The 27,822-nt window shown below is 40.1% G+C and overlaps 1 protein-coding gene across 1 annotated transcript; it reads right to left on the bottom strand.

The window, feature by feature from the left end:
- Positions 1-368: 368 nt before the first annotated feature.
- Positions 369-19,859, bottom strand: gsg1l2b (gsg1-like 2b). The gene is made up of 5 exons (XM_039653646.2): positions 19,294-19,859; positions 16,337-16,384; positions 7,786-7,938; positions 1,971-2,082; positions 369-1,162 (listed from the first exon to the last, which is right to left on the bottom strand). The coding sequence occupies exons 1-5, from the start codon at positions 19,592-19,594 to the stop codon at positions 859-861; spliced, it is 918 nt and encodes a 305-aa protein (XP_039509580.2). The 5' UTR covers positions 19,595-19,859; the 3' UTR covers positions 369-858.
- Positions 19,860-27,822: the final 7,963 nt, after the last annotated feature.

The following is a 27,822-nucleotide window of genomic DNA, read 5'->3' as shown; positions in this document are numbered from 1 at the left end:
CCTCTCCCTGTGGAGTCGTGTCTCGGACCGAGTCTCAGTCCTCAGCAGAACTCCTCTCCCTGTGGAGTCGTGTCTTGGACCGTGTCCCAGTCCTCAGCAGAACTCCTTTCCCTGTTGAGTTGCGTCTCGGACCGGGTCCCAGTCCTAGGCAGAACTCCTCTGGGAGTCATGTTTCAGACTGAGTCAGAGTCCTCAGCAGAACTCCTCTCCGTGTGGAGTCGTGTCTTGGACCAGGTCCCAGTCCTCAGCAGAACTCCTCTCCCTGTGGAGTCGTGTCTCGGACCAGGTCCCAGTCCTCAGCAGAACTCCTCTCCCTGTGGAGTCGTGTCTTGGACCAGGTCCCAGTCCTCAGCAGAACTCCTCTCCCTGTGGAGTCGTGTCTCGGACCGGGTCCCAGTCCTCAGCAGAACTCCTCTCCCTGTGGAGTTGTGTCTTGGACCGGGTCCCAGTCCTCAGCAGAACTCCTCTCCCTGTGGAGTCGTGTCTCGGACCGAGTCTCAGTCCTCAGCAGAACTCCTCTCCCTGTGGAGTCGTGTCTTGGACCAGGTCCCAGTCCTCAGCAAAACTCCTTTCCCTGTTGAGTTGCGTCTCGGACCGGGTCCCAGTCCTAGGCAGAACTTTTCTGGGAGTCATGTTTCAGACTGAGTCAGAGTCCTCAGCAGAACTCCTCTCCCAGTGGAGTCGTGTCTCGGATCGGGTCCCAGTCCTCAGCAAAACTCCTTTCCCTGTTGAGTTGCGTCTCGGACCGGGTCCCAGTCCTAGGCAGAACTCCTCGGGGAGTCATGTCTCAGACTGAGTCAGAGTCCTCAGCAGAATTCCTCTCCCAGTGGAATTGTGACTTGGACTGTGTCCCAGTCCTCAGCAGAACTCCTCTCCCTGAGGAGCCGGCAGCTGGTTCAGGTCCAGGAACAGGGAGTTGTCGGAGAGCTTGCGTCCAGAGCCAGACAGGTCCAGAAACTCCTCGCCGGAGCTGCTGGGAACGGAGCTGATGTACATGTCCCACACCTGTTCTGGAGAGTCCAGGTCCAGTAGCTTCTGCTTGATCTTCAGGTTCTTCTCCATGTTCTTCCGCTTGTGTTTGAACTCCAGTATAGTTTTAGTGTATCTGTTGATGGTGGTGACGGAGGAGGCCATGCAGGCGGTGAACGAGCTCCACGCCAGACTGAAGAAAACACCATCCACAGAAATTAGAATCAACATTTGAATTCAACTTAATGTCCCATGACCCAAATACTGTGTGTTTAATAAGTATTTACTTATTTAAATTTAATATTTTTTTGGTCAAGTTAATCAATATACTGTATATATATATATATATATATATATGTATAAGTGTCATATCGATGACGTCACTATGGGGACCGTCTCATTAGCGTGTAGCGTATCTAATGCATGAATCCAATCCTATTGGTGTTGCATGATGACGTAGCGTGTGTGAGGTGTCACTCCGCACATATTCATGAGATTTTATAGTCTGAACCTCGCCTCTACACCCGGCGCACGAGGGCTCTCGTCCTAGTTGTGCCTGAGACGGCTTCACACTGGGACAGGCAGAGCTCGTTGTGACATACTCCTTTCCCATAGTGTCGTTATTGACGCGGTGCGATGGAAATAGAACGTCTCAGGTTACGACTGTAACCCTTGTTCCCTGAGAAGGGAACTCGTACTGCGTCGATGACGACACTATGGGGAACGAGTACACTCTATGCCACAATCAAACCTGCTTCATCGTGAAGCTAACACTGTTGAGTCCCTTTGTAGCTTCCGTGTATGCCGTCACATGTTACGTCGTCAGTTTCATTCATGCTTCATACGTGTTATGCAAAGAGGCATTCCCCATAGTGTCATCGACACAGAGTCTCGTTTCCTTCTCAGGGAACAAGGGTTAAATTCATATCCCGAGATGTTTTTTGATTGCAGTCAAAGACACTGTACGCATGTATAGCTTCCCTAAACATGAGTGAACGTACATGTAAGACCAGCTGTAGTCCCAGTTCTGTGGTTTCCAGTCCTCAGGGCCGAGACTCACGGTCAGCTGGAACGCTGTGGTGAACATCATGTGAGCCACCATACCCAGAAGACCTGAAGATCAGAGAAACACACTTACAGTTACAGACTCGCTCACACACACATACATACACACTGAACGCTGTGGTGAACATCATGTGAGCCACCATAGCCAGAAGACCTGAAGATCAGAGAAACACACTTATAGGGCTCTATCTTGCACCCGGTGCAAATGACTTTATTCACTGACGCATTTATCATTCCTATTTTGCACTCGCGCAAAGCGGGATTTTTCCCTCCACAGACGCACGTTGGTAAACTAGGAAATGAACTTGCGCTCCCCGGGCGGGTCGGCGCAAAAAGGAGGCGTGTGTTGGCGCAAACAATCCCTGGTGCTATTTTACACTTCCAGAAAACTATTGCGCCACTGACCAGAAAAAACCCGGTCTGAAGTCAGTGGCGCGCATACACTGGAGATGATTCTCTCATACACACAGATGCATTTTACTGTTTGCAAATGATACATTATTATAAGGAAAAATATATAAACATGAGGGAAATTATTGTTGTGTTCATGACAATGGGAAAAATAGGCATAAAGCTTACACATTTACCCAAATTATCATATGCATGTTTAACGGAAGCTAATTTGGGTGGGTTTGTCCCATCCCAAATGCCACTTCTCTTTCTTTTACGGCCCTGACGAGAACATCGATCTCCTCGGCTGTGAACCGATTCGGAAAGTGCATGGTAAATGCGCCGTTATAATAGTATTGAGCCGTGGAATAAGCGCACCTCGTTCATCACGCTCTTAAAGGGAATCTGAGATGACGCTCTTATTGGTTTGTTTCCCGTTACGCCCAAACCACACCTATGAATAACGAAGCTACTCCAGACCAACCCCTTTTAGATTTGCGCCAGGCGCAAGAGGCATTTATCCCGCCGGGAAAATAGCAACAGCTCCGGGATCCGCCCACAAAATTACTTGCGCTTTACGCTTTGACACTTGCGTTTCAGATCGTTAAAATAGGGCCCATAGTCACAGACTCGCTCTCTCTCACACACACACACACACACACTAGGGATGGGCGATACCACTTTATTTTCGATACGATATTGAAACTTTCAAGGCCAGTGTTGCCGATACCGATACGATACCTCTAAACTGAACTTTTTTATTTCTTAAATTATTGAACTACTTAGAGTAAAATGGATAATGATACCTAATTAACATTGTATTTAAAAGGCATTTTAAAGGTGCCATCTGTAAAAATTGAGGTTAAAATATGCAAAAAAATGAGCTACACGCATCAAAATAATGAGAAGAAATAAGGTTGATGATGACAAACTGACAAGTTATAGTGCTGCCGAGATATTAACCTGAATTAGCATGCTAAATTACTAGCCCCGGCCCGGCAGGTGTCGTAATACCAGTTTCGGCCATGGGAGGCGGTATGCGGCCGGGCAACATTACCACCAGCCAAACTGCAGTACACGAGTAACTCGCACGGCTTGTGTGTACTTGAACCTGATGTCAGTCGTGTGGAAATACAGCCCACTACTACATTTCAGTTCAGGGAAGAGTTCAAAAAATGATTGGTCGATATTATACATGAGGAATACGTTTTGGTAAATTGTAGCATACTGTATCTTTCAACAGAGTTCGTTTTCTTTTACCATTATCTAGTAGAGACGATCGGTTCACGTGCGCTAGGGATCTGTGGTGTAACATGTACAAGCGCTAAACGGTATTTATTGTTTGAGTTGCGTAATAAAATTGACAGAATCTGAGAGCTGAGATTTTTTCATATATCATAACTAACTTGCTATGTCTAGTCTGTCGGTCTCCATGTCTCCAAGACAAACTCGATGTGTGGATTGAGAGTGTGGGGAAAGTGTCAATTGTGTGTCTCACGGTGAATTGGTGAGAGTTGGCAGCTCTGAATGGCGCTAGCTTGGTCAACATCAGCGAATGCTGTCTGTCAAATTAATTCAAACTAACAAAAAAAAAATGTAATATGAACAAAATGAATACTGTAAAACTTCAAATCATAGCCTGTGCTTTTATTTGTATTTGAGACAGGCGTCTATGAGACGGTCTTCATCATTTAGTGTTGAGATGTTGTTCATTGAGTCTCTACAAATCTCCAAATGCTCCTCGTGAAACTGCGGTCTTCCAACCTTTTACTATCGTGTCTAATGATTTGATTAATATGTGCGAGGGAGAGAGAGCTCCTGTTGTTTTAGTCCTTTAACTGGTTGTTGTTTCCACAACACAACACTGTTCCCACCCTATAAAAACAGATTTACAGCTTTTTTGTGTGTGTGATTAAGGAAGTGGTTATAATCGATATGCCCATCCCTAACACACACACACACAGATGGCAAACTGGACATAATCGACACAACTCAGGACAATCACACAGAAACATGGAGGTTAAACTGCACATTATTTACAGCTCAGAGTCTCTGCTAATCTACTGAACATCAGAGAATCGCTGAAGGAGATCAGAGACGTTTCAGCTCTTATAGTATCATCATGTCCATCTAAACCCCATCACGCGTTGGAAACGAGATCATCTGACCCATAACCCTCATGTTTCCATGACAACCACAGTGAGCCGCCTGCATGCTGACATTATCACAAACACACAAGTGAATAATAATAATAATAATAATAAAGCGCTTGTTAACTGCATTATTTGATGGATCAGTAAAACCCCAGGACAGTCCTGATCGGCTCGTGTTTCAGCACGAATGATTGGTTCCCTCAGCATGAATATATAATGCGCTAAAACACAAAAGAGGTTCTCAAGAGACTCTCAGGTGTCGAATGTCAGCGGCGCTTCTGGATATTCAGAGCCGACACACTGCGTCCAGTATAATACTGTAGAAGACTTACAGTAAAACTACTGCTAACACGTCAAGTTGTTTAGTTGGAATGTAATTAATGAACAATAATTCCTCTAATTAAATAATGAAAAGGAAAAATATAAATCATTAATACAAACAGTTTTTTTTTTAACTGCAACAATATTTTTAAAGTGTAATTTCAAACTCTTATAATAAAAAATGCCAGGCATGTGGCTGACGAGATATAGATTTGAACAAATCATAACTATGACCATACTAATGCGATTAGCCATTTAAGACATAATCGATAACTAATTGTCTCTGGAAATATTTTATATTTGATCATTTCTAAATCAGTGTATTGTGAATAATGAGCGTGGAGATTAAAAAAGCAAATGCATGACTTATAAGTCATTATAAAAATAATATAAATATGACTACAACTGTTCTTATAATGCAGTTTAAGTCTTAATGAGTCTTTATAAATATATTTCTAGAATGGTTACTTGTAAATATGTATAAATGGGGCTAAGCGTGGGCTTTTTTACTGCACATTTGTTCCTCTGTTCCTCAAGAGAAAAAGAGTCGTGCCGAACTATTTCTTTAACTTTAGGAACATGTTGTGTATTAAAGTACTTCAGTGTTTTGTTGACGTGTTATTAGATTCACAACACATAATTAGCTATGCGACTCATTAAACTGAAACTTCTCATCATGCTTGAACGCATCTCTTCTGCTGATTGTGTCAGAGGAAGACAGGAGCTAATTGAGGTTGGAGCTCCCCCTTCCCATGATGCACTGCTTCCATGATCCCGCTCTCTCCAAGACGTCAGGCTCGGCAGAGACGCGACAGGAAGTCAGAAGTTCATCTCTCATTATGCAATATTAAAACTCACAAACTCACTTGCTGAGTTTGAGTGTTTCACACACATTCAGGATCGTACACGCCTTGTTTTTCATTTTTACATTTTTTTAAACCATGTGTGTATTTCACTTATGATTTTGGAGGTGTTCATTTTAATGTTTGGTATAAATCACAAAAAGTGTCCAAAAGGTAAAATATGAAATTAATTATAATAACATTACATATTTTCAGTTTTACATTATTATTACTTTGACTACATAATATAATATGTCAAAATGATAAAATATTTCCTTTATTATTATTATTATTATTATTAATAGTAGTAGTTGTTGTTGTATCATTAATAATAATAGTAATATTCCATCCTTTATTAAAGTTGAGATTTTAGCAGTTTGGCTATTCATATTCTTCATAATATAATATAATATAATATAACAAAATATAATATAATATAATTAATATAATATAATATAATATAATATAATATAATATAATATAATATAATATAATATAATATAATATAATATAATATAATATAACAAAATATAATTAATATAATATAAAATAATATAATATAATATAATTAATATAATATAATATAATATAATATAATATAATATAATATAATATAATATAATATAATATAAATGTCAAAATTATAATATCTTACCTTTAGTATTATTATTAGAAGTGGTGGTGGTGGTGGTATTAATAATATAATAATAATAATATTTAAAGGTGAGATATTTAGATATTTAGTTTGACTATTCATATAAATTATAATGAATATAATATAATATATATAATATATATAATATATAATATAATATAAAATGTAATCAAATATATGTAATGTAATATAATATAAAAATGATAATATCTTACCATTATTATTATGTCATCTCTTTATATTGTATTATTATATTATATTTTTAAATTGTATTATATTAATAACATTACTATTGGTTGTACAGTGCAACTCCCTCTCAATATAATGGGCTTGCATCCTCAATGCTCCACTAAAATATAGATATTTATAAATAAGTAGGACAGGATTTAAGGACATATGTTGCCCTTAAATTGTGAAACTGTCAAAAATATCCTGGACGACATTCAGGAGTTCTGGCTTCCCGATACTGGGAGCTTATCTGGGATTCTGAGCCGGATGGTTTATGTGTGTGTCTGGGGAAAGGCAGGGCTCTGAAAAACACATAAATGCAAAAGCATTCACTACAAAAGACGAGCAGAGGGTAAATCCCCCAGTAATCGCATCTCTGCTGCTGTTTCCATCCATTTTGGGATATTGCATTAAAAACACTAGATGTAAAGAGCAATAAATGAGCATAAAAACATATGCACTCAATTGAGGCGGATAATTGTTTTATCCGATTAGACATGCATATAAACTGATGGAAACATGTTTACTGAATAAATCTCTCGATAACTTATAACTGGAGTAACCAGCGGACCAATGGCGTCGCAGCGTCTCTAATGTTGGTTTGGTGTTTCTGAAACGCCAGAGTCGAAGTGTGTGATTATAATTGGGTGTAATTCCCTCTAGAAGCGTCTCACACACACGAGTGTGTCCCAGCGTCTGAGAGAACACCACAGGTTTCGTCTGACGTGACACACACTCGTTTATGATGGAGGGAAAAACAACCAGAAATTTCTCCCAAAAAAAAAAACCCCTCAGTGAGTCTGGTGACCTTTGAAGGATAAAGCCGTGGATAATCATCAGAGAGCACAAACAAGCACACACAGATCTTACACAAACCAAACATCATTTAGACACCAGATATCATGTTTACTAGTGTGTTTGCAGGACACTATAGTTCATTAAACTGTGACATATTACACCCAACAATTCTTCATAGTATACAGTGTAAAATATATACAAATTTGTGATCAAAACTGATTGCTCCACCTTGAGCTGATGATGATATATATATATTACTCACTTTTAGTTCATGTTAGTTAATGCATTAACTAATGTTAGTAAATGAGACCTTATTGTGAAGCATCACCAAAATAATAATGCTGATCACATTCAACAGGTTTACCTGATAAGACTTTGAATATAGCGGCAAAGGCATTCAGCTTCAGTCCATCAATGACGTTCCCGAAATGGCAGACCTCTATAGACATGAGGATTCCTCCGGTGGCCAGAAGTAAAATATAGAGACACTCGGCTGCGATGCAGAGCCACAACACACCTGAGGATTCGGGAGAGAAACGAGGGAGTCAAAGAGGGAATAAAGGATGGTTTTATCAGGAAGAGGATGAAGCCGCTAATTAAGACGGCACTTACCCTAGCAATAACAAAAGCATCCGGGGGCACATTAGTTGGTTTGCATCAATGGTATATTATTTTATTACATGCACTTTCAGCTTCATGAACAGGCAGCTCAACATAGAAATAATCCAACCAATAGGTTAACTAGACCTGATATAGTCCAGCTATGAGTAGGTTAACTATAGACCCGATATAGTCCGGCTATGAGTAGGTTAACTATAGACCCGATATAGTCCGGCTATGAGTAGGTTAACTATAGACCTGATATAGTCCAGCTATGAGTAGGTTAACTATAGACCCGATATAGTCCAGCTATGAGTAGGTTAACTATAGACCCGATATAGTCCAGCTATGAGTAGGTTAACTATAGACCCGATATAGTCCAGCTATGAGTAGGTTAACTATAGACCCGATATAGTCCAGCTATGAGTAGGTTAACTATAGACCCGATATAGTCCAGCTATGAGTAGGTTAACTATAGACCCGATATAGTCCAGCTATGAGTAGGTTAACTATAGACCCCATATAGTCCAGCTATGAGTAGGTTAACTATAGACCCGATATAGTCCAGCTATGAGTAGGTTAACTATAGACCCGATATAGTCCGGCTATGAGTAGGTTAACTATAGACCCGATATAGTCCAGCTATGAGTAGGTTAACTATAGACCCGATATAGTCCAGCTATGAGTAGGTTAACTATAGACCCCATATAGTCCAGCTATGAGTAGGTTAACTATAGACCCGATATAGTCCAGCTATGAGTAGGTTAACTATAGACCCGATATAGTCCGGCTATGAGTAGGTTAACTATAGACCCGATATAGTCCAGCTATGAGTAGGTTAACTATAGACCCGATATAGTCCAGCTATGAGTAGGTTAACTATAGACCCGATATAGTCCAGCTATGAGTAGGTTAACTATAGACCCGATATAGTCCAGCTATGAGTAGGTTAACTATAGACCCGATATAGTCCAGCTATGAGTAGGTTAACTATAGACCCGATATAGTCCAGCTATGAGTAAGTTAACTATAGACCCGATATAGTCCAGCTATGAGTAGGTTAACTATAGACCCGATATAGTCCAGCTATGAGTAGGTTAACTATAGACCTGATATAGTCCAGCTATGAGTAGGTTAACTATAGACCTGATATAGTCCAGCTATGAGTAGGTTAACTATAGACCCCATATAGTCCAGCTATGAGTAGGTTAACTATAGACCCGATATAGTCCAGCTATGAGTAGGTTAACTATAGACCCGATATAGTCCAGCTATGAGTAGGTTAACTATAGACCCGATATAGTCCAGCTATGAGTAGGTTAACTATAGACCCGATATAGTCCAGCTATGAGTAGGTTAACTATAGACCCGATATAGTCCAGCTATGAGTAGGTTAACTATAGACCCGATATAGTCCAGCTATGAGTAAGTTAACTATAGACCCGATATAGTCCAGCTATGAGTAGGTTAACTATAGACCCGATATAGTCCAGCTATGAGTAGGTTAACTATAGACCTGATATAGTCCAGCTATGAGTAGGTTAACTATAGACCTGATATAGTCCAGCTATGAGTAGGTTAACTATAGACCCCATATAGTCCAGCTATGAGTAGGTTAACTATAGACCTGATATAGTCCAGCTATGAGTAAGTTAACTATAGACCTGATATAGTCCAGCTATGAGTAGGTTAACTATAGACCCCATATAGTCCAGCTATGAGTAGGTTAACTATAGACCCGATATAGTCCAGCTATGAGTAAGTTAACTATAGACCCGATATAGTCCAGCTATGAGTAGGTTAACTATAGACCCGATATAGTCCAGCTATGAGTAGGTTAACTATAGACCCGATATAGTCCAGCTATGAGTAGGTTAACTATAGACCCGATATAGTCCGGCTATGAGTAGGTTAACTATAGACCCGATATAGTCCAGCTATGAGTAGGTTAACTATAGACCCGATATAGTCCAGCTATGAGTAGGTTAACTATAGACCCGATATAGTCCAGCTATGAGTAGGTTAACTATAGACCCCATATAGTCCAGCTATGAGTAGGTTAACTATAGACCCGATATAGTCCAGCTATGAGTAGGTTAACTATAGACCCGATATAGTCCAGCTATGAGTAGGTTAACTATAGACCCGATATAGTCCAGCTATGAGTAAGTTAACTATAGACCCGATATAGTCCAGCTATGAGTAGGTTAACTATAGACCCGATATAGTCCAGCTATGAGTAGGTTAACTATAGACCTGATATAGTCCAGCTATGAGTAGGTTAACTATAGACCTGATATAGTCCAGCTATGAGTAGGTTAACTATAGACCCCATATAGTCCAGCTATGAGTAGGTTAACTATAGACCTGATATAGTCCAGCTATGAGTAAGTTAACTATAGACCTGATATAGTCCAGCTATGAGTAGGTTAACTATAGACCCCATATAGTCCAGCTATGAGTAGGTTAACTATAGACCCGATATAGTCCAGCTATGAGTAAGTTAACTATAGACCCGATATAGTCCAGCTATGAGTAGGTTAACTATAGACCCGATATAGTCCAGCTATGAGTAGGTTAACTATAGACCTGATATAGTCCAGCTATGAGTAGGTTAACTATAGACCTGATATAGTCCAGCTATGAGTAGGTTAACTATAGACCCCATATAGTCCAGCTATGAGTAGGTTAACTATAGACCCGATATAGTCCAGCTATGAGTAAGTTAACTATAGACCCGATATAGTCCAGCTATGAGTAGGTTAACTATAGACCCGATATAGTCCAGCTATGAGTAGGTTAACTATAGACCTGATATAGTCCAGCTATGAGTAGGTTAACTATAGACCTGATATAGTCCAGCTATGAGTAGGTTAACTATAGACCCCATATAGTCCAGCTATGAGTAGGTTAACTATAGACCCGATATAGTCCAGCTATGAGTAGGTTAACTATAGACCCGATATAGTCCAGCTATGAGTAGGTTAACTATAGACCCGATATAGTCCAGCTATGAGTAGGTTAACTATAGACCCGATATAGTCCAGCTATGAGTAGGTTAACTATAGACCCGATATAGTCCAGCTATGAGTAGGTTAACTATAGACCCCATATAGTCCAGCTATGAGTAGGTTAACTATAGACCTGATATAGTCCAGCTATGAGTAGGTTAACTATAGACCCGATATAGTCCAGCTATGAGTAGATTAACTATAGACCCGATATAGTCCAGCTATGAGTAAGTTAACTATAGACCCGATATAGTCCAGCTATGAGTAGGTTAACTATAGACCCGATATAGTCCGGCTATGAGTAGGTTAACTAGACCTGATATAGTCCAGCTATGAGTAGGTTAACTATAGACCCGATATAGTCCGGCTATGAGTAGGTTAACTATAGACCCGATATAGTCCGGCTATGAGTAGGTTAACTATAGACCTGATATAGTCCAGCTATGAGTAGGTTAACTATAGACCCGATATAGTCCAGCTATGAGTAGGTTAACTATAGACCCGATATAGTCCAGCTATGAGTAGGTTAACTATAGACCCGATATAGTCCAGCTATGAGTAGGTTAACTATAGACCCGATATAGTCCAGCTATGAGTAGGTTAACTATAGACCCGATATAGTCCAGCTATGAGTAGGTTAACTATAGACCCGATATAGTCCAGCTATGAGTAGGTTAACTATAGACCCCATATAGTCCAGCTATGAGTAGGTTAACTATAGACCCGATATAGTCCAGCTATGAGTAGGTTAACTATAGACCCGATATAGTCCGGCTATGAGTAGGTTAACTATAGACCCGATATAGTCCAGCTATGAGTAGGTTAACTATAGACCCGATATAGTCCAGCTATGAGTAGGTTAACTATAGACCCCATATAGTCCAGCTATGAGTAGGTTAACTATAGACCCGATATAGTCCAGCTATGAGTAGGTTAACTATAGACCCGATATAGTCCGGCTATGAGTAGGTTAACTATAGACCCGATATAGTCCAGCTATGAGTAGGTTAACTATAGACCCGATATAGTCCAGCTATGAGTAGGTTAACTATAGACCCGATATAGTCCAGCTATGAGTAGGTTAACTATAGACCCGATATAGTCCAGCTATGAGTAGGTTAACTATAGACCCGATATAGTCCAGCTATGAGTAGGTTAACTATAGACCCGATATAGTCCAGCTATGAGTAAGTTAACTATAGACCCGATATAGTCCAGCTATGAGTAGGTTAACTATAGACCCGATATAGTCCAGCTATGAGTAGGTTAACTATAGACCTGATATAGTCCAGCTATGAGTAGGTTAACTATAGACCTGATATAGTCCAGCTATGAGTAGGTTAACTATAGACCCCATATAGTCCAGCTATGAGTAGGTTAACTATAGACCCGATATAGTCCAGCTATGAGTAGGTTAACTATAGACCCGATATAGTCCAGCTATGAGTAGGTTAACTATAGACCCGATATAGTCCAGCTATGAGTAGGTTAACTATAGACCCGATATAGTCCAGCTATGAGTAGGTTAACTATAGACCCGATATAGTCCAGCTATGAGTAGGTTAACTATAGACCCGATATAGTCCAGCTATGAGTAAGTTAACTATAGACCCGATATAGTCCAGCTATGAGTAGGTTAACTATAGACCCGATATAGTCCAGCTATGAGTAGGTTAACTATAGACCTGATATAGTCCAGCTATGAGTAGGTTAACTATAGACCTGATATAGTCCAGCTATGAGTAGGTTAACTATAGACCCCATATAGTCCAGCTATGAGTAGGTTAACTATAGACCTGATATAGTCCAGCTATGAGTAAGTTAACTATAGACCTGATATAGTCCAGCTATGAGTAGGTTAACTATAGACCCCATATAGTCCAGCTATGAGTAGGTTAACTATAGACCCGATATAGTCCAGCTATGAGTAAGTTAACTATAGACCCGATATAGTCCAGCTATGAGTAGGTTAACTATAGACCCGATATAGTCCAGCTATGAGTAGGTTAACTATAGACCCGATATAGTCCAGCTATGAGTAGGTTAACTATAGACCCGATATAGTCCGGCTATGAGTAGGTTAACTATAGACCCGATATAGTCCAGCTATGAGTAGGTTAACTATAGACCCGATATAGTCCAGCTATGAGTAGGTTAACTATAGACCCGATATAGTCCAGCTATGAGTAGGTTAACTATAGACCCCATATAGTCCAGCTATGAGTAGGTTAACTATAGACCCGATATAGTCCAGCTATGAGTAGGTTAACTATAGACCCGATATAGTCCAGCTATGAGTAGGTTAACTATAGACCCGATATAGTCCAGCTATGAGTAAGTTAACTATAGACCCGATATAGTCCAGCTATGAGTAGGTTAACTATAGACCCGATATAGTCCAGCTATGAGTAGGTTAACTATAGACCTGATATAGTCCAGCTATGAGTAGGTTAACTATAGACCTGATATAGTCCAGCTATGAGTAGGTTAACTATAGACCCCATATAGTCCAGCTATGAGTAGGTTAACTATAGACCTGATATAGTCCAGCTATGAGTAAGTTAACTATAGACCTGATATAGTCCAGCTATGAGTAGGTTAACTATAGACCCCATATAGTCCAGCTATGAGTAGGTTAACTATAGACCCGATATAGTCCAGCTATGAGTAAGTTAACTATAGACCCGATATAGTCCAGCTATGAGTAGGTTAACTATAGACCCGATATAGTCCAGCTATGAGTAGGTTAACTATAGACCTGATATAGTCCAGCTATGAGTAGGTTAACTATAGACCTGATATAGTCCAGCTATGAGTAGGTTAACTATAGACCCCATATAGTCCAGCTATGAGTAGGTTAACTATAGACCCGATATAGTCCAGCTATGAGTAAGTTAACTATAGACCCGATATAGTCCAGCTATGAGTAGGTTAACTATAGACCCGATATAGTCCAGCTATGAGTAGGTTAACTATAGACCTGATATAGTCCAGCTATGAGTAGGTTAACTATAGACCTGATATAGTCCAGCTATGAGTAGGTTAACTATAGACCCCATATAGTCCAGCTATGAGTAGGTTAACTATAGACCCGATATAGTCCAGCTATGAGTAGGTTAACTATAGACCCGATATAGTCCAGCTATGAGTAGGTTAACTATAGACCCGATATAGTCCAGCTATGAGTAGGTTAACTATAGACCCGATATAGTCCAGCTATGAGTAGGTTAACTATAGACCCGATATAGTCCAGCTATGAGTAGGTTAACTATAGACCCGATATAGTCCAGCTATGAGTAGGTTAACTATAGACCCCATATAGTCCAGCTATGAGTAGGTTAACTATAGACCTGATATAGTCCAGCTATGAGTAGGTTAACTATAGACCCGATATAGTCCAGCTATGAGTAGGTTAACTATAGACCCGATATAGTCCAGCTATGAGTAGGTTAACTATAGACCCGATATAGTCCAGCTATGAGTAGGTTAACTATAGACCCGATATAGTCCAGCTATGAGTAGGTTAACTATAGACCCGATATAGTCCAGCTATGAGTAGGTTAACTATAGACCCGATATAGTCCAGCTATGAGTAGGTTAACTATAGACCCCATATAGTCCAGCTATGAGTAGGTTAACTATAGACCCGATATAGTCCAGCTATGAGTAGGTTAACTATAGACCCGATATAGTCCAGCTATGAGTAGGTTAACTATAGACCCGATATAGTCCGGCTATGAGTAGATTAACTATAGACCCGATATAGTCCAGCTATGAGTAGGTTAACTATAGACCCGATATAGTCCAGCTATGAGTAGGTTAACTATAGACCCCATATAGTCCAGCTATGAGTAGGTTAACTATAGACCTGATATAGTCCAGCTATGAGTAGGTTAACTATAGACCCGATATAGTCCAGCTATGAGTAGGTTAACTATAGACCCGATATAGTCCAGCTATGAGTAGGTTAACTATAGACCCGATATAGTCCAGCTATGAGTAGGTTAACTATAGACCCGATATAGTCCAGCTATGAGTAACACACTTCTAGCCAAAATAACCTTGAATTTGGTTACATGTCGTTTTTGCCAAAATAACTTGCGAGATGTTTGATACTCCATCATGTAAGTAAACAGTGATTAGAAGGTTTTTTCTTTCATTTCGTCACTCATTTAATTTCTGGTTTAGACGTCTATTAAATTTTCATTGACAACCCATATTGTGCCTAGTTTTAGTCTAGACGTCAGGATGTGTTTGGACGGCTATTAGACGTTTTTTTTTTTGTTTTTAAATGCAAAATTGCTTGCTCACGGGGAGCGTATGAAATATTGAAAAACACTTGACACAGAGATTTGAAAGCAGAATTCAGCTTTGAAAGCATGCGGATACATGTACATATTTTATCGACTTCACCGAAACGTTTCATGCTGTCACATGTGTGGAAGTAAAAGAATGCCAAATGTTTTTGAGACAAAAAGGCATGTTTGAAAAAGATATGCATTGCATTAGCCATGCTTGCATTTTAAAGCATTGCATTTTTAGGGCTGGGATTTTAATAATGAAAATGTGTGTAAAATGTGTTAAATATTTACAGCTTAAATATACAACCATGTTGAATTTCAGCCCCTACAAATGCAATGCAATACAATATTTTTGTTGGAAACCGTGATGCTTTTAATTTTTCCGGATTCTTTGATGAATAGAATGTTTATATTTGAGATATTAGTTTTGATTAATTTAATGCATCCTTCCTGAAAAAACTTTCTCAAACTAAACAACGAAACTGCTTCCAAAATGCAGAAAACCCCATCAAAACCAAAATTAAAAAGTATTTTCCCGTTTCTTCAATCATGGACACTGCTCTTTGTCATTGACCCATATATTTCCCACACACTGACTAAAGCATGATAATGCATACGCACAGACTTGCTCATCAATAGCACTGAGACTATACACTAGAAGAAAATACATGCATTTCATTTCCAGGGAACTTTATCTTTGCGTTCAGTGCAGAACGTTGAATTACAGTGTGAAGTCGGGATGTCGTGATTAACTATCATTGCAGATGACGGATCTTTTGTGTATCTGTCAATTATCCTGGAAACTATTGTGCTAAAGATGCTGGCGCTGAGCGGACACGCTCGTATATCTCGATGAATGAGAACGAGGCAGGTGTGCGGGCTTGATTGAAAATGACTGGACCTCCAGACACGAGCCACATATCTCATACAGGAGAACCGCGTTCATTAATATTCACAACATCATGCAGAATCTCAGTTGGTAATTAAGAATGACAGAACGAACCTCTCTCGTGGGGAGGAGCGACGTTTATGAAGCTTCTGCATCTCTCACCTGCATTTAGGAAAAAAGACAGTGAATACATTAGTGTTCTGATTCAAAGCATATTCAATGTTGTAAAAAAAAATGTTGCTTACTATGACCGGTTATTAAAATTGGTCACACTTCAGATTAGGGTCCAATTATGACTATTAACTATGATTTTTGCACCAATAAACTCCTAATTTTTGCTTATTAATAGTTAGTAAGTTGTTGAGTTTAGGTAAAGAATGTATGTGCTTTATATGTACTAATAATCAGCCAATATCCTAGTAATATGCATGATATAAGCAACTAGTTAATAGTGACAATTGTACCTTAAACTAAAGTGTTACCAAAAATCATACTGTTTTATAAAACTATATTGTTTTGTGCATTAGAGTGTTTAATGTTGTCTGGAAATCATAATGCACTGAAAGGTAGCGTTTCATATTCCTCGTAATGTTGAATCAGAATCAGTTCCTCTTCTCTGATGATGTGGGCGGGGCTTTAACCTGTCACTCACATGAGATCAGCCAATAGCAAACCACAACCATCCAATCAGCTCCCCACAGACACAATCAAGCCCCGCCCACATGTGTTCTCGTTCCAGAAGCGTTTCACTCGATATACGACACAATAGAGGACAGAAGCACAAGTTCTTTTAATGCCTACATTCATACATGTTTCATTTGTGCATTTTACTCTCATGATTGTAGTAATAATGTAGTTCAGTACTGTACAATATACACTCACCGGCCACTTTATTAGGTACACCTGTTCAACCCATTAACACAAATATCTAATCAGCCAATCACAGGGCAGCAACTGCTGGTGTGAGTGTTGCAGAAACTGATGATCTATGGGAGTTTCACACACAACCATCTCTGCGGTTGAAAATAGGAAATATCCAGTGTGTGAAAATGTCTGAAAAAGGTGATAGAAAGGCAACAGTATCTCAAATAATCACTCGTTACGACTACGCTTGGGGACTGAAAATCGATTCCATCTCTGGGATTGAATAGTTGAGGTCAGGAATCGGATACTTGGTATAAAATGTACATATTGATTCCTCTTATCAGATGATAAATCATGTCAATATAGACCAGAATATCTGAAAATGTTTCCAGCACTTTGTTGTAGTTCTGGGCGATGAAACGGTATCGGTATTTATCGACGGTAACGCTATAAAAAATGTTGGATATAGCGCTCGATATTTTCATTAAAATGCCAGGTCACGTTGCTGTCGTGTTTGGTTGCGTCACCGCATTGACATCCCATGTCTCGTACAGTTTTAGAGGTTTGTATTGTCGGATCCGTGCCATGAAGAATTAAAGCAGTTCTGAACATAAGAACGCCATTTCAAACTTTGACACAGTATTTTTACAGTAAGCTTTTGACAATTGCCAGCTTTTTACTGTAAAATTAACAGAAAAGTGCAGTGTACTGTATAAATCTGTAAATACAAATAAATCTGTAATCCTTTTAAATAATAATTCAAATACTTACTAAATAATACTAAATATTGTTTTTGTTTATTCAAAACAGTATCAAAGTAAATCATAAGAGGGGCAAAAAAATAGCCTATTACGGTAAAAAAACCAAAAACAAACGGTAACACATTACAGCATAATAACAGTAAATTATGCCTAATTACAAGTAACAAAACCCTAACTCTTTTGTAAATACATGTAGTTAATTAATATTTCTCAGTACTCATTTGAGGACTATGTCACCTTAAAATAACCAATTATAATAAAATGAATGCACTATTCAAACAACTATGCAAAATCTATAATCCTTATAGTTACACGTTACTACATGTACTTACTATAACAGTAAATGATGCATTCAATAAACCAAATCCTAACCTTAACTCTATAGTAAGTACATGTAGCTAATTAATACCAGTATTTGAGGACTACGTCATCTGAAAATAAAGTGTGCAGTAGAAGAAATAAAAAAAATAGCCTATTATTAAAAGAAATAATACAATAATTGTATTTTAAGATGATGTAATACTCAAATAAGTGCTGAGTGATATTAATAAGCTACATGTGCTTACTATAGAGTTAGGGATAGGGCTTGATTTAGGGTACTTGTAATTATGCATAATTTATTGTTATTATGTAGTAACGTGGTAACCTTAAAATAAAATGTTACCTCGTCATAACAAATTATAATAAAGAAACACACTATTCCAACTTAATTCATTATTTACAAATAGGCTAACTAAGCCTAAACCAATCCCAATCACTAAATCTATTGTAAGCACATGCAGTTATTTGAGTAATACATCACCTTAAAATGAAGTGTGTCCTATTATAATAAGAAATAGGCTACGCACCTGCCAATTAGCCTATTACTTCATTATAATATACGAAACGAAACGAGATTTTCTGTAAGACTAGAATAAGTCAGAAACAGAAATGTTAAAAAGCAACGCGCTTGAAAACACGTAAAACACGCAGTTCATTAATATCACTATTTGATTGCGTCACCTTTTAATGAAGTGTAACCAATTATAATCAAATAAATTCGCACTCTTCACAGACAGAACTACACAAAATGTATATTCCTAATCTGAATTTGACTGAATGATAAAGTGCACAGAAACAGGTCAGTGAGTCCAGTCTGTGAAAACCAGTCAAACACGGATCCTCACCTGTCAATCATAATTCATCATCACGAGGATGAATGGATGATGGATCGAGCAGAAACAGAAGTGTTGAAAAACACGTAAATGTTTGATGGGAAGAAAAGAAAAAGAAAAGCCATATCATGGATAATAAAATAAGCCAAAAACAGGAATGTTAAAAAGCAACCAGACTCGTCCTGTCGGTTTGCGCGCTTGGAAACACGTAAATGTTTGATGCGAAAAGCCGCCCAAAAACACGCGAAACGAGATTAATAACATCAGGGGATCACGGGAAGAAAGTCCTTACCGACCAGGTCGACGTTCTGCTCGCAGGAGAACCAGATTCCGGTGTGGAACTTCCTCAGAACAAACTTGTCCTCTCCGGTCTCCCAGATGTACTGGACCCTCCGGCTGTCGGTGAGGTTCGAGCTGTTGTGTCGGATGCAGTGTGTGTGTTTGCCGGTCACCGGTCCGCTACAGAGGGGCTTGACAACTTTCCGGGTTCCCTCGCACCAGTAGCTGGTGGTGAGCGCGCATATCGCGAGCATCAGCGCGAGGAAGTTCAGGGTGAGCGCGAGCGAGCCTCTCCTCCGCCGGTCCATGCCCATGGTGAGAACGCTGAACACTGATCCAGAATCAGCTGAGGCTGAGAGAGAGAGAGAGTGAGAGCCAGCCGTAAACCTGGATCGTCATGTAGAGTCCTTCAGTGCTGCGTGCTCGCGCGCGCGTTCCCCAGGCATTTCTGCACACTGCGCTCGTGCGCTGCTGTCGCGCGCTTCACTTCTCATGTGATGTCAGTCAGAATCAATGAACGCAGTCAATCCTTAAAGGGTTAGTTCATCCAAAAATGATAAATCCTCCCACCATTTAGTCTCCTTCAAGCCATCCTTGCCTAGGTGTGTGTGACAATTTCCTCTCGCAGCCGAACACAACCAAATTAGCAGGTTCTTCATAATGCCAGTGAATTTACCTGAGATTTTGAAGCCCACAAAAGCGTTTCTCGTGGAGTAACTTGCGTTACTTATTTGAAAAAGTAACTCAGATATTATTTTGCAATTATTAAAAAGTGATCGTGCGTCACACGCTGCTCATGACAGGTGAATTGTAAGAAGCATCAGGATGAATCTAGGCCATATCGCGTTATGCACGGAGGACGAGGAGCAAAAATGTCATAATTTCAAGAAGATTGCAACGAAATCTTGCATTTTTGTTAGGAACATTCTAGCTGATTCATTTCAAAGCGCAAATGTTGCTGTTTTCCAAACTCATGAGGTTGTGGCAGAGTGTTTTATCACGTGTTACACGAAGGCCGCTGTGGAAAACAAACTGCTTCATTTTCGACCTAATTGATTTGTGTGTGTTGAGGCCAGCGGATCAATATCAGGCTGGGCTCTGGAGGATGAAGCCCTCGTCTGGACACCTGAGAGATGATCAGATGATCAGCAGCACTGAAGGCTGACGATGAACGCCATCAGTCCCTTCCTCAGTCGACTGTATTTTTTGAGGACAGGTTTGAGGAAAGCCATGGCTTGTGTTTTGTGAACGCTTAACTTGGTGTGTGATTCGCCACACAGAACCGCTCTATACTGGAGACAGAACTGAGCTTTAGAATTGCCATCCAGGGTTATCATTGTCAACTAAAACTATAGAACATGAACACCACAAGGGCTGGGTAAATAAAAGACAGAACAAATTGGGTTCATTTAACCCAGCACAATGGGCTGTTTTATTTTTTATATATTAGCTTCCCTTTTTTTTTTTACTTCATACATGAATTAATGTTTACGGATTACCTTAAATCGTTAAAACCTTTTAAAAAATATTCCACACGACCACTGGTTTGTTGGTTTCTGTCATCTTTTAAAGTATAGCATATTTTATATAGTTTTGAATACATATTGCCAACATTTAAGCTCCTTTAACAAATATAAGAAGTAAAAATTCACCATTGAGAAGTAACTCGATTGCAATGGACCAGTCTCTGCTGTCCCGTTCTCAACGGCGCTGGATCTCGTGCCGGAGCTTGGAGAGCTGACTCACTCACATCACACCCATGTATGTTGCTTTGCAGAAAATTAAACGATATTCAGCACAAACATTTATTTATAGATAAAATAAAATGTACACCATCCTGTATTTTACCAAAGACATGCAAAAAAATTGACAGAGATACCACAAAAACTACCCAAACACTGGGTTGTTACGTCTGACCCAGGATCTGGGTTACACAAAAACTACCCAAACACTGGGTTGTTACGACTGACCCAGGATCTGGGTTACACAAAAACTACCCAAACACTGGGTTGTTACGTCAGACCCAGGATCTGGGTTAGAAAAAACTACTTAAACACTGGGTTGTTACGTCTGACCCAGGATCTGGGTTACACAAAAACTACCCAAACACTGGGTTGTTACGTCTGACCCAGGATCTGGGTTAGAAAAAACTACTTAAACACTGGGTTGTTGCGTCTGACCCAGGATCTGGGTTACACAAAAACTACCCAAACACTGGGTTGTTACGACTGACCCAGGATCTGGGTTACACAAAAACTACCCAAACACTGGGTTGTTACGTCTGACCCAGGATCTGGGTTACACAAAAACTACCCAAACACTGGGTTGTTACGTCTGACCCAGGATCTGGGTTAGAAAAAACTACTTAAACACTGGGTTGTTACGTCTGACCCAGGATCTGGGTTACACAAAAACTACCCAAACACTGGGTTGTTACGTCTGACCCAGGATCTGGGTTAGAAAAAACTACTTAAACACTGGGTTGTTACGTCTGACCCAGGATCTGGGTTACACAAAAACTACCCAAACACTGGGTTGTTACGTCTGACCCAGGATCTGGATTACACAAAAAGTACCCAAACACTGGGTTGTTACGACTGACCCAGGATCTGGGTTACACAAAAACTACCCAAACACTGGGTTGTTACGACTGACCCAGGATCTGGGTTACACAAAAACTACTTAAACACTGGGTTGTTACGTCTGACCCAGGATCTGGGTTACACAAAAACTACCCAAACACTGGGTTGTTACGTCTGACCCAGGATCTGGATTACACAAAAAGTACCCAAACACTGGGTTGTTACGACTGACCCAGGATCTGGGTTACACAAAAACTACCCAAACACTGGGTTGTTACGACTGACCCAGGATCTGGGTTACACAAAAACTACCCAAACACTGGGTTGTTACGACTGACCCAGGATCTGGGTTACACAAAAACTACCCAAACACTGGGTTGTTACGTCTGACCCAGGATCTGGGTTACACAAAAACTACCCAAACACTGGGTTGTTACGTCTGACCCAGGATCTGGGTTAGAAAAAACTACTTAAACACTGGGTTGTTACGTCTGACCCAGGATCTGGGTTAGAAAAAACTACCCAAACACTGGGTTGTTACGTCTGACCCAGGATCTGGGTTAGAAAAAACTACTTAAACACTGGGTTGTTATGTCTGAGCCAGGATCTGGGTTACACAAAAACTACCCAAATACTGGGTTGTTACGTCTGACCCAGGATCTGAGTTACACAAAAACTACCCAAACACTGGGTTGTTACGTCTGACCCAGGATCTGGGTTACACAAAAACTACCCAATCACTGAGTTGTTACATCTGACCCAGGACCTGGGTAACACAAAAAGTACCCAAACACTGGGTTGTTACGTCTGAACCAAGATCTGGGTAGCACAAAAATTGGGTCATATCTGACCCAGGATCTGGGTTACACAAAAACTACTCAAACACTGGGTTGTTACATCTGACCCAGGATCTGGGTAACACAAAAACTACCCAAACACTGGGTTGTTACGTCTGACCCATGATCTGGGTTACACAAAAACTACCCAAACACTGGGTTGTTACGTCTGACCCAGGATCTGGGTAACACAAAAACTACCCAAACACTGGGTTGTTACGTCTGACCCATGATCTGGGTTACACAAAAACTACCCAAACACTGGGTTGTTACGTCTGACCCAGGATCTGGGTAACACAAAAACTACCCAAACACTGGGTTGTTACGTCTGACCCAGGATCTGGGTTAGAAAAAACTACTTAAACACTGGGTTGTTACGTCTGACCCAGGATCTGGGTTAGAAAAAACTACCCAAACACTGGGTTGTTACGTCTGACCCAGGATCTGGGTTAGAAAAAACTACTTAAACACTGGGTTGTTATGTCTGAGCCAGGATCTGGGTTACACAAAAACTACCCAAATACTGGGTTGTTACGTCTGACCCAGGATCTGAGTTACACAAAAACTACCCAAACACTGGGTTGTTACGTCTGACCCAGGATCTGGGTTACACAAAAACTACCCAATCACTGAGTTGTTACATCTGACCCAGGACCTGGGTAACACAAAAAGTACCCAAACACTGGGTTGTTACGTCTGAACCAAGATCTGGGTAGCACAAAAATTGGGTCATATCTGACCCAGGATCTGGGTTACACAAAAACTACTCAAACACTGGGTTGTTACATCTGACCCAGGATCTGGGTAACACAAAAACTACCCAAACACTGGGTTGTTACGTCTGACCCATGATCTGGGTTACACAAAAACTACCCAAACACTGGGTTGTTACGTCTGACCCAGGATCTGGGTAACACAAAAACTACCCAAACACTGGGTTGTTACGTCTGACCCATGATCTGGGTTACACAAAAACTACCCAAACACTGGGTTGTTACGTCTGACCCAGGATCTGGGTAACACAAAAACTACCCAAACACTGGGTTGTTACGTCTGACCCAGGATCTGGGTTAGAAAAAACTACTTAAACACTGGGTTGTTACGTCTGACCCAGGATCTGGGTTAGAAAAAACTACCCAAACACTGGGTTGTTACGTCTGACCCAGGATCTGGGTTAGAAAAAACTACTTAAACACTGGGTTGTTATGTCTGAGCCAGGATCTGGGTTACACAAAAACTACCCAAATACTGGGTTGTTACGTCTGACCCAGGATCTGAGTTACACAAAAACTACCCAAACACTGGGTTGTTACGTCTGACCCAGGATCTGGGTTACACAAAAACTACCCAATCACTGAGTTGTTACATCTGACCCAGGACCTGGGTAACACAAAAAGTACCCAAACACTGGGTTGTTACGTCTGAACCAAGATCTGGGTAGCACAAAAATTGGGTCATATCTGACCCAGGATCTGGGTTACACAAAAACTACTCAAACACTGGGTTGTTACATCTGACCCAGGATCTGGGTAACACAAAAACTACCCAAACACTGGGTTGTTACGTCTGACCCATGATCTGGGTTACACAAAAACTACCCAAACACTGGGTTGTTACGTCTGACCCAGGATCTGGGTAACACAAAAACTACCCAAACACTGGGTTGTTACGTCTGACCCATGATCTGGGTTACACAAAAACTACCCAAACACTGGGTTGTTACGTCTGACCCAGGATCTGGGTAACACAAAAACTACCCAAACACTGGGTTGTTACGTCTGACCCATGATCTGGGTTACACAAAAACTACCCAAACACTGGGTTGTTACGTCTGACCCAGGATCTGGGTTACACAAAAACTACTCAAACACTGGGTTGTTACATCTGACCCAGGATCTGGGTAACACAAAAACTACCCAAACACTGGGTTGTTACGTCTGACCCATGATCTGGGTTACACAAAAACTACCCAAACACTGGGTTGTTACGTCTGACCCAGGATCTGGGTTACACAAAAACTACCCAAACACTGAGTTGTTACATCTGATCCAGGACCTGGGTAACACAAAAAGTACCCAAACACTGGGTTGTTACGTCTGACCCAGGATCTGGGTTACACAAAAACTACCCAAACACTGGGTTGTTACGTCTGACCCAGGATCTGGGTAACACAAAAACTGGGTTATATGTGACCCAGGAGCTGGATTGCACAAAAACTACCCAAACTGAAAAAATAACCCCAAAAAATGATCTAGAAGGCACAACCCAGGATTTGGTAAGAAAAAAAAAATACTTTTTAGAGTCTGAAAGCATTATTCAAGACATTTCTCCTTATATAGAATCTCAAGAATCCTCTGTTCTATATTGAACCCCATTGCAGCTTTTATTCTGCGAGTATAGTATGGGAATGATGGTGAGATAACTCTGTTGTTCATCATTGGGTTGATGTATCTGTGGCCTAGAGAGCAAAAGGCCAGGAGAGAGCGAACTCTATCAGCGAGAAGAATGTCCCAGTTAGATCATGCTTTACCTGACCCTCGGGAAATCACACACACATCACGAGGAGACGTGGCTTGGACAAAGCTTGGAAGGTTTACACACATACGGATACACATACACACTCTAAAAACGTAGGGTTGTTTTAACCCAAATTTGAGTCAAATATTGACAAACCCAACCATTGGGTTAAAAATGTCATTTAGAAATGTAACCCAAAGGCTGCTGGGTTGTCCCTATCTATTTGACCCAAATTTGGGTTGAAACAACCCAGCATTTTTTTTATTTTATTTATTTTTTTGGTGAAAAGCAATTGTTTTTGAAGAAAACAGACAACAAAACTGAACATTTATAAATGGTAAATCTTGAATATTTTAAGATCTTTGGGACAGTTATTTGGTTAATTAGGTGCAGCTTAGCATTCTGTTACTATCACCCATAGCAGGTACTTAGGCTAATGAAGAGATATGGTTTATAAACAGACTTAATTTAGACAGAATGATGACAGAATTTTCATTTTTTGGAAGAACAATCCCTTCACTATGAAAAGCTGAAGTAGGTGTGCATGCGAGTCTTCACATTTTTTTATTCTAATAATTATTGCATTAGATCCAGTTCTCATAAGAGTCCCAAGGGTATGTCAGATTTTGGTAAATGTGCTTTTTCTTTTTATGCTCCTTGGGCTTGGAATGAATTGCAAAATGTAAATAATCTATGAGCATTTTTTACATGCATTTTGGACAAAGATTTAAAGCGAGCAGAATGTTTTCTTGATTATATTTATTAATTTCGAATGAGTAATCTGTGGCATTGTTATTTGGTGTCTCTCTCTGCATGAAACTCTATGACCAGTCTCTCTGGAAGAAGAGATAATAATATCTCAATGGGATTTCCTGGCTAAATAAAGGATAGATGCATTTAGTTTTCCAGTGTTTGTTTCCACCGCCTCCACCGGGTTTGTTTGCTGTATTTGTGTTTTCACAGCAAGTATACATCTCTGAGGAATGAGAAAGCTGGATGACAGAATTCTGTGAAATAACAGAACCTACTTTTCCACCAATCTTCACGAAAAAATAATCTTTGAGGCCTTTTGTGTGTGCTTGAATGCAGACGGAGCGCAGAAACGTTACCGCATTCTTTAATTGCCGGCTATTATAAAATTTCCACTTTACATTTGGCTGACGCTTTTATCCAAAGCGACTTACAATTGCTATATATGTCAGAGGTCGCACGCCTCTGGAGCAGCTAGGGGTTAAGTGTCTTGCTCAGGGACACATTGGTGTCTCACAGTGCATTCGAACCCGGGTCTCTCACACCAAAGGCATGTGTCTTATCCACTGCGCCACCACTAAAGCAGATATTAGTACTTCAATAGGTCGATAAATTAACATCATATTAGATAATGAAAAGGTTTATTTACTGTAAATTTAGGTTAAGTCAGTAAATTACTGTAAATTAATTGTTACCGTAAATTCTGTCAACCACAGCTACCGTTTTTTTACCGCTTTACAGTGAAGCTTCAAAGTGTGTTTCACACAAACACCATCATGCTAACACACATGACATTTTAAAAATGCTATAAACATTCATTTAACAACATTATAAATAACTGACTTTAAAAAATGATGAAGAAAGACATCAAATATGAAGTGTCACGCAGGGAATGTCATGTTCATGACTTCTTTTTCACATCCAAAAACTGTAAATTTAACAGTATTTTACTGTAAAATGTCATGATCTATCTGTGATCTATTACAGTTATTCACTGTATATAGTATGTTAACTTTCTGTTAACCAATTAACAGTTTATCACCGTGGTATTTCTTTTACCGTTAAAATCACGCTCATTTTTTACCGTTTTCTTCTCACTGGTTCTGAGCGTTTGCTGTGTCACACACACACTCTTCCGTGCCGAGACGAGGTGGAGGTCAGAAAGTCCACAGTGTCCTTCATGCTCACGTCCAGATAATGAGATGATGCTGCCGCTTCATAACGTCCGTCCAAGGTCACAGCCAGAGCGGAGAGAACACATCACGGCTGAATAATGCAGATTTTCTCATCACTGGTCGGGAAGTAAACTTCCATCAGAAAAGCCGTATTGTGTAATTGCATATCTGCGCTGAAGCTCTGATTAACTGAGTCCCCTAAAGGCACAAGTGCATTATTTACTCGTTAACTTTGACATCTGCAGCTCACATTTGTGTCTCCTTCACAGCAAGCTCATTATTACGTCCTGCTATCATAGAAGCTCATTACAATAAGTATGCGATTTATCAATCTTAGGAATGGCGAGTTACAATTACAAGATGGCCTCGGAGAATGCGGAGAAACTGAATTTAAGCTTGGATTTTATTCCATCGCAGATGCCTAATGGCTTAAGGTTACTAATCTGAATATGATTTATGAGTCTCAGAGAAACCGCAAGGACGTGTTTCTGTTTTTAAAGCAAAGTTTGAGTGTGTGAAGCTTCAGCGGGCCTCAGGTGGCCGAACACACTTCCCAATCACTTCACGGATATCAGACCGGCGGGAATGAAAAGACTTGTCTTTATATATCAAGGTAGGAGTGTAATATCACAGGGACACTCGGGGAATGCACTGATACAGCACGCGAAAGAGGATTTTAAAC

Source organism: Pimephales promelas, chromosome 17 (assembly GCF_988280905.1).
Source record: "Pimephales promelas chromosome 17, fPimPro1.hap1.1, whole genome shotgun sequence".
Lineage (NCBI taxonomy): Eukaryota > Metazoa > Chordata > Actinopteri > Cypriniformes > Leuciscidae > Pimephales > Pimephales promelas.
The sequence above is the reverse complement of the archived record's forward strand: the minus strand, read 5'-3'. Positions and strand labels throughout refer to the sequence as shown.

Coding starts and splice junctions, on each gene's coding strand:
- gsg1l2b (XM_039653646.2), bottom strand. CDS start 19,594: ATGGGCATGGACCGGCGGAGGAGAGGCTCGCTCGCGCTCACCCTGAAC. Junction 2,083..7,785: donor TATATTCAAAGTCTTATCAG/GTAAACCTGTTG, acceptor TCTGATCTTCAG/GTCTTCTGGGTATGGTGGCT. Junction 1,163..1,970: donor GACTACAGCTGGTCTTACAT/GTACGTTCACTC, acceptor TGTTTTCTTCAG/TCTGGCGTGGAGCTCGTTCA.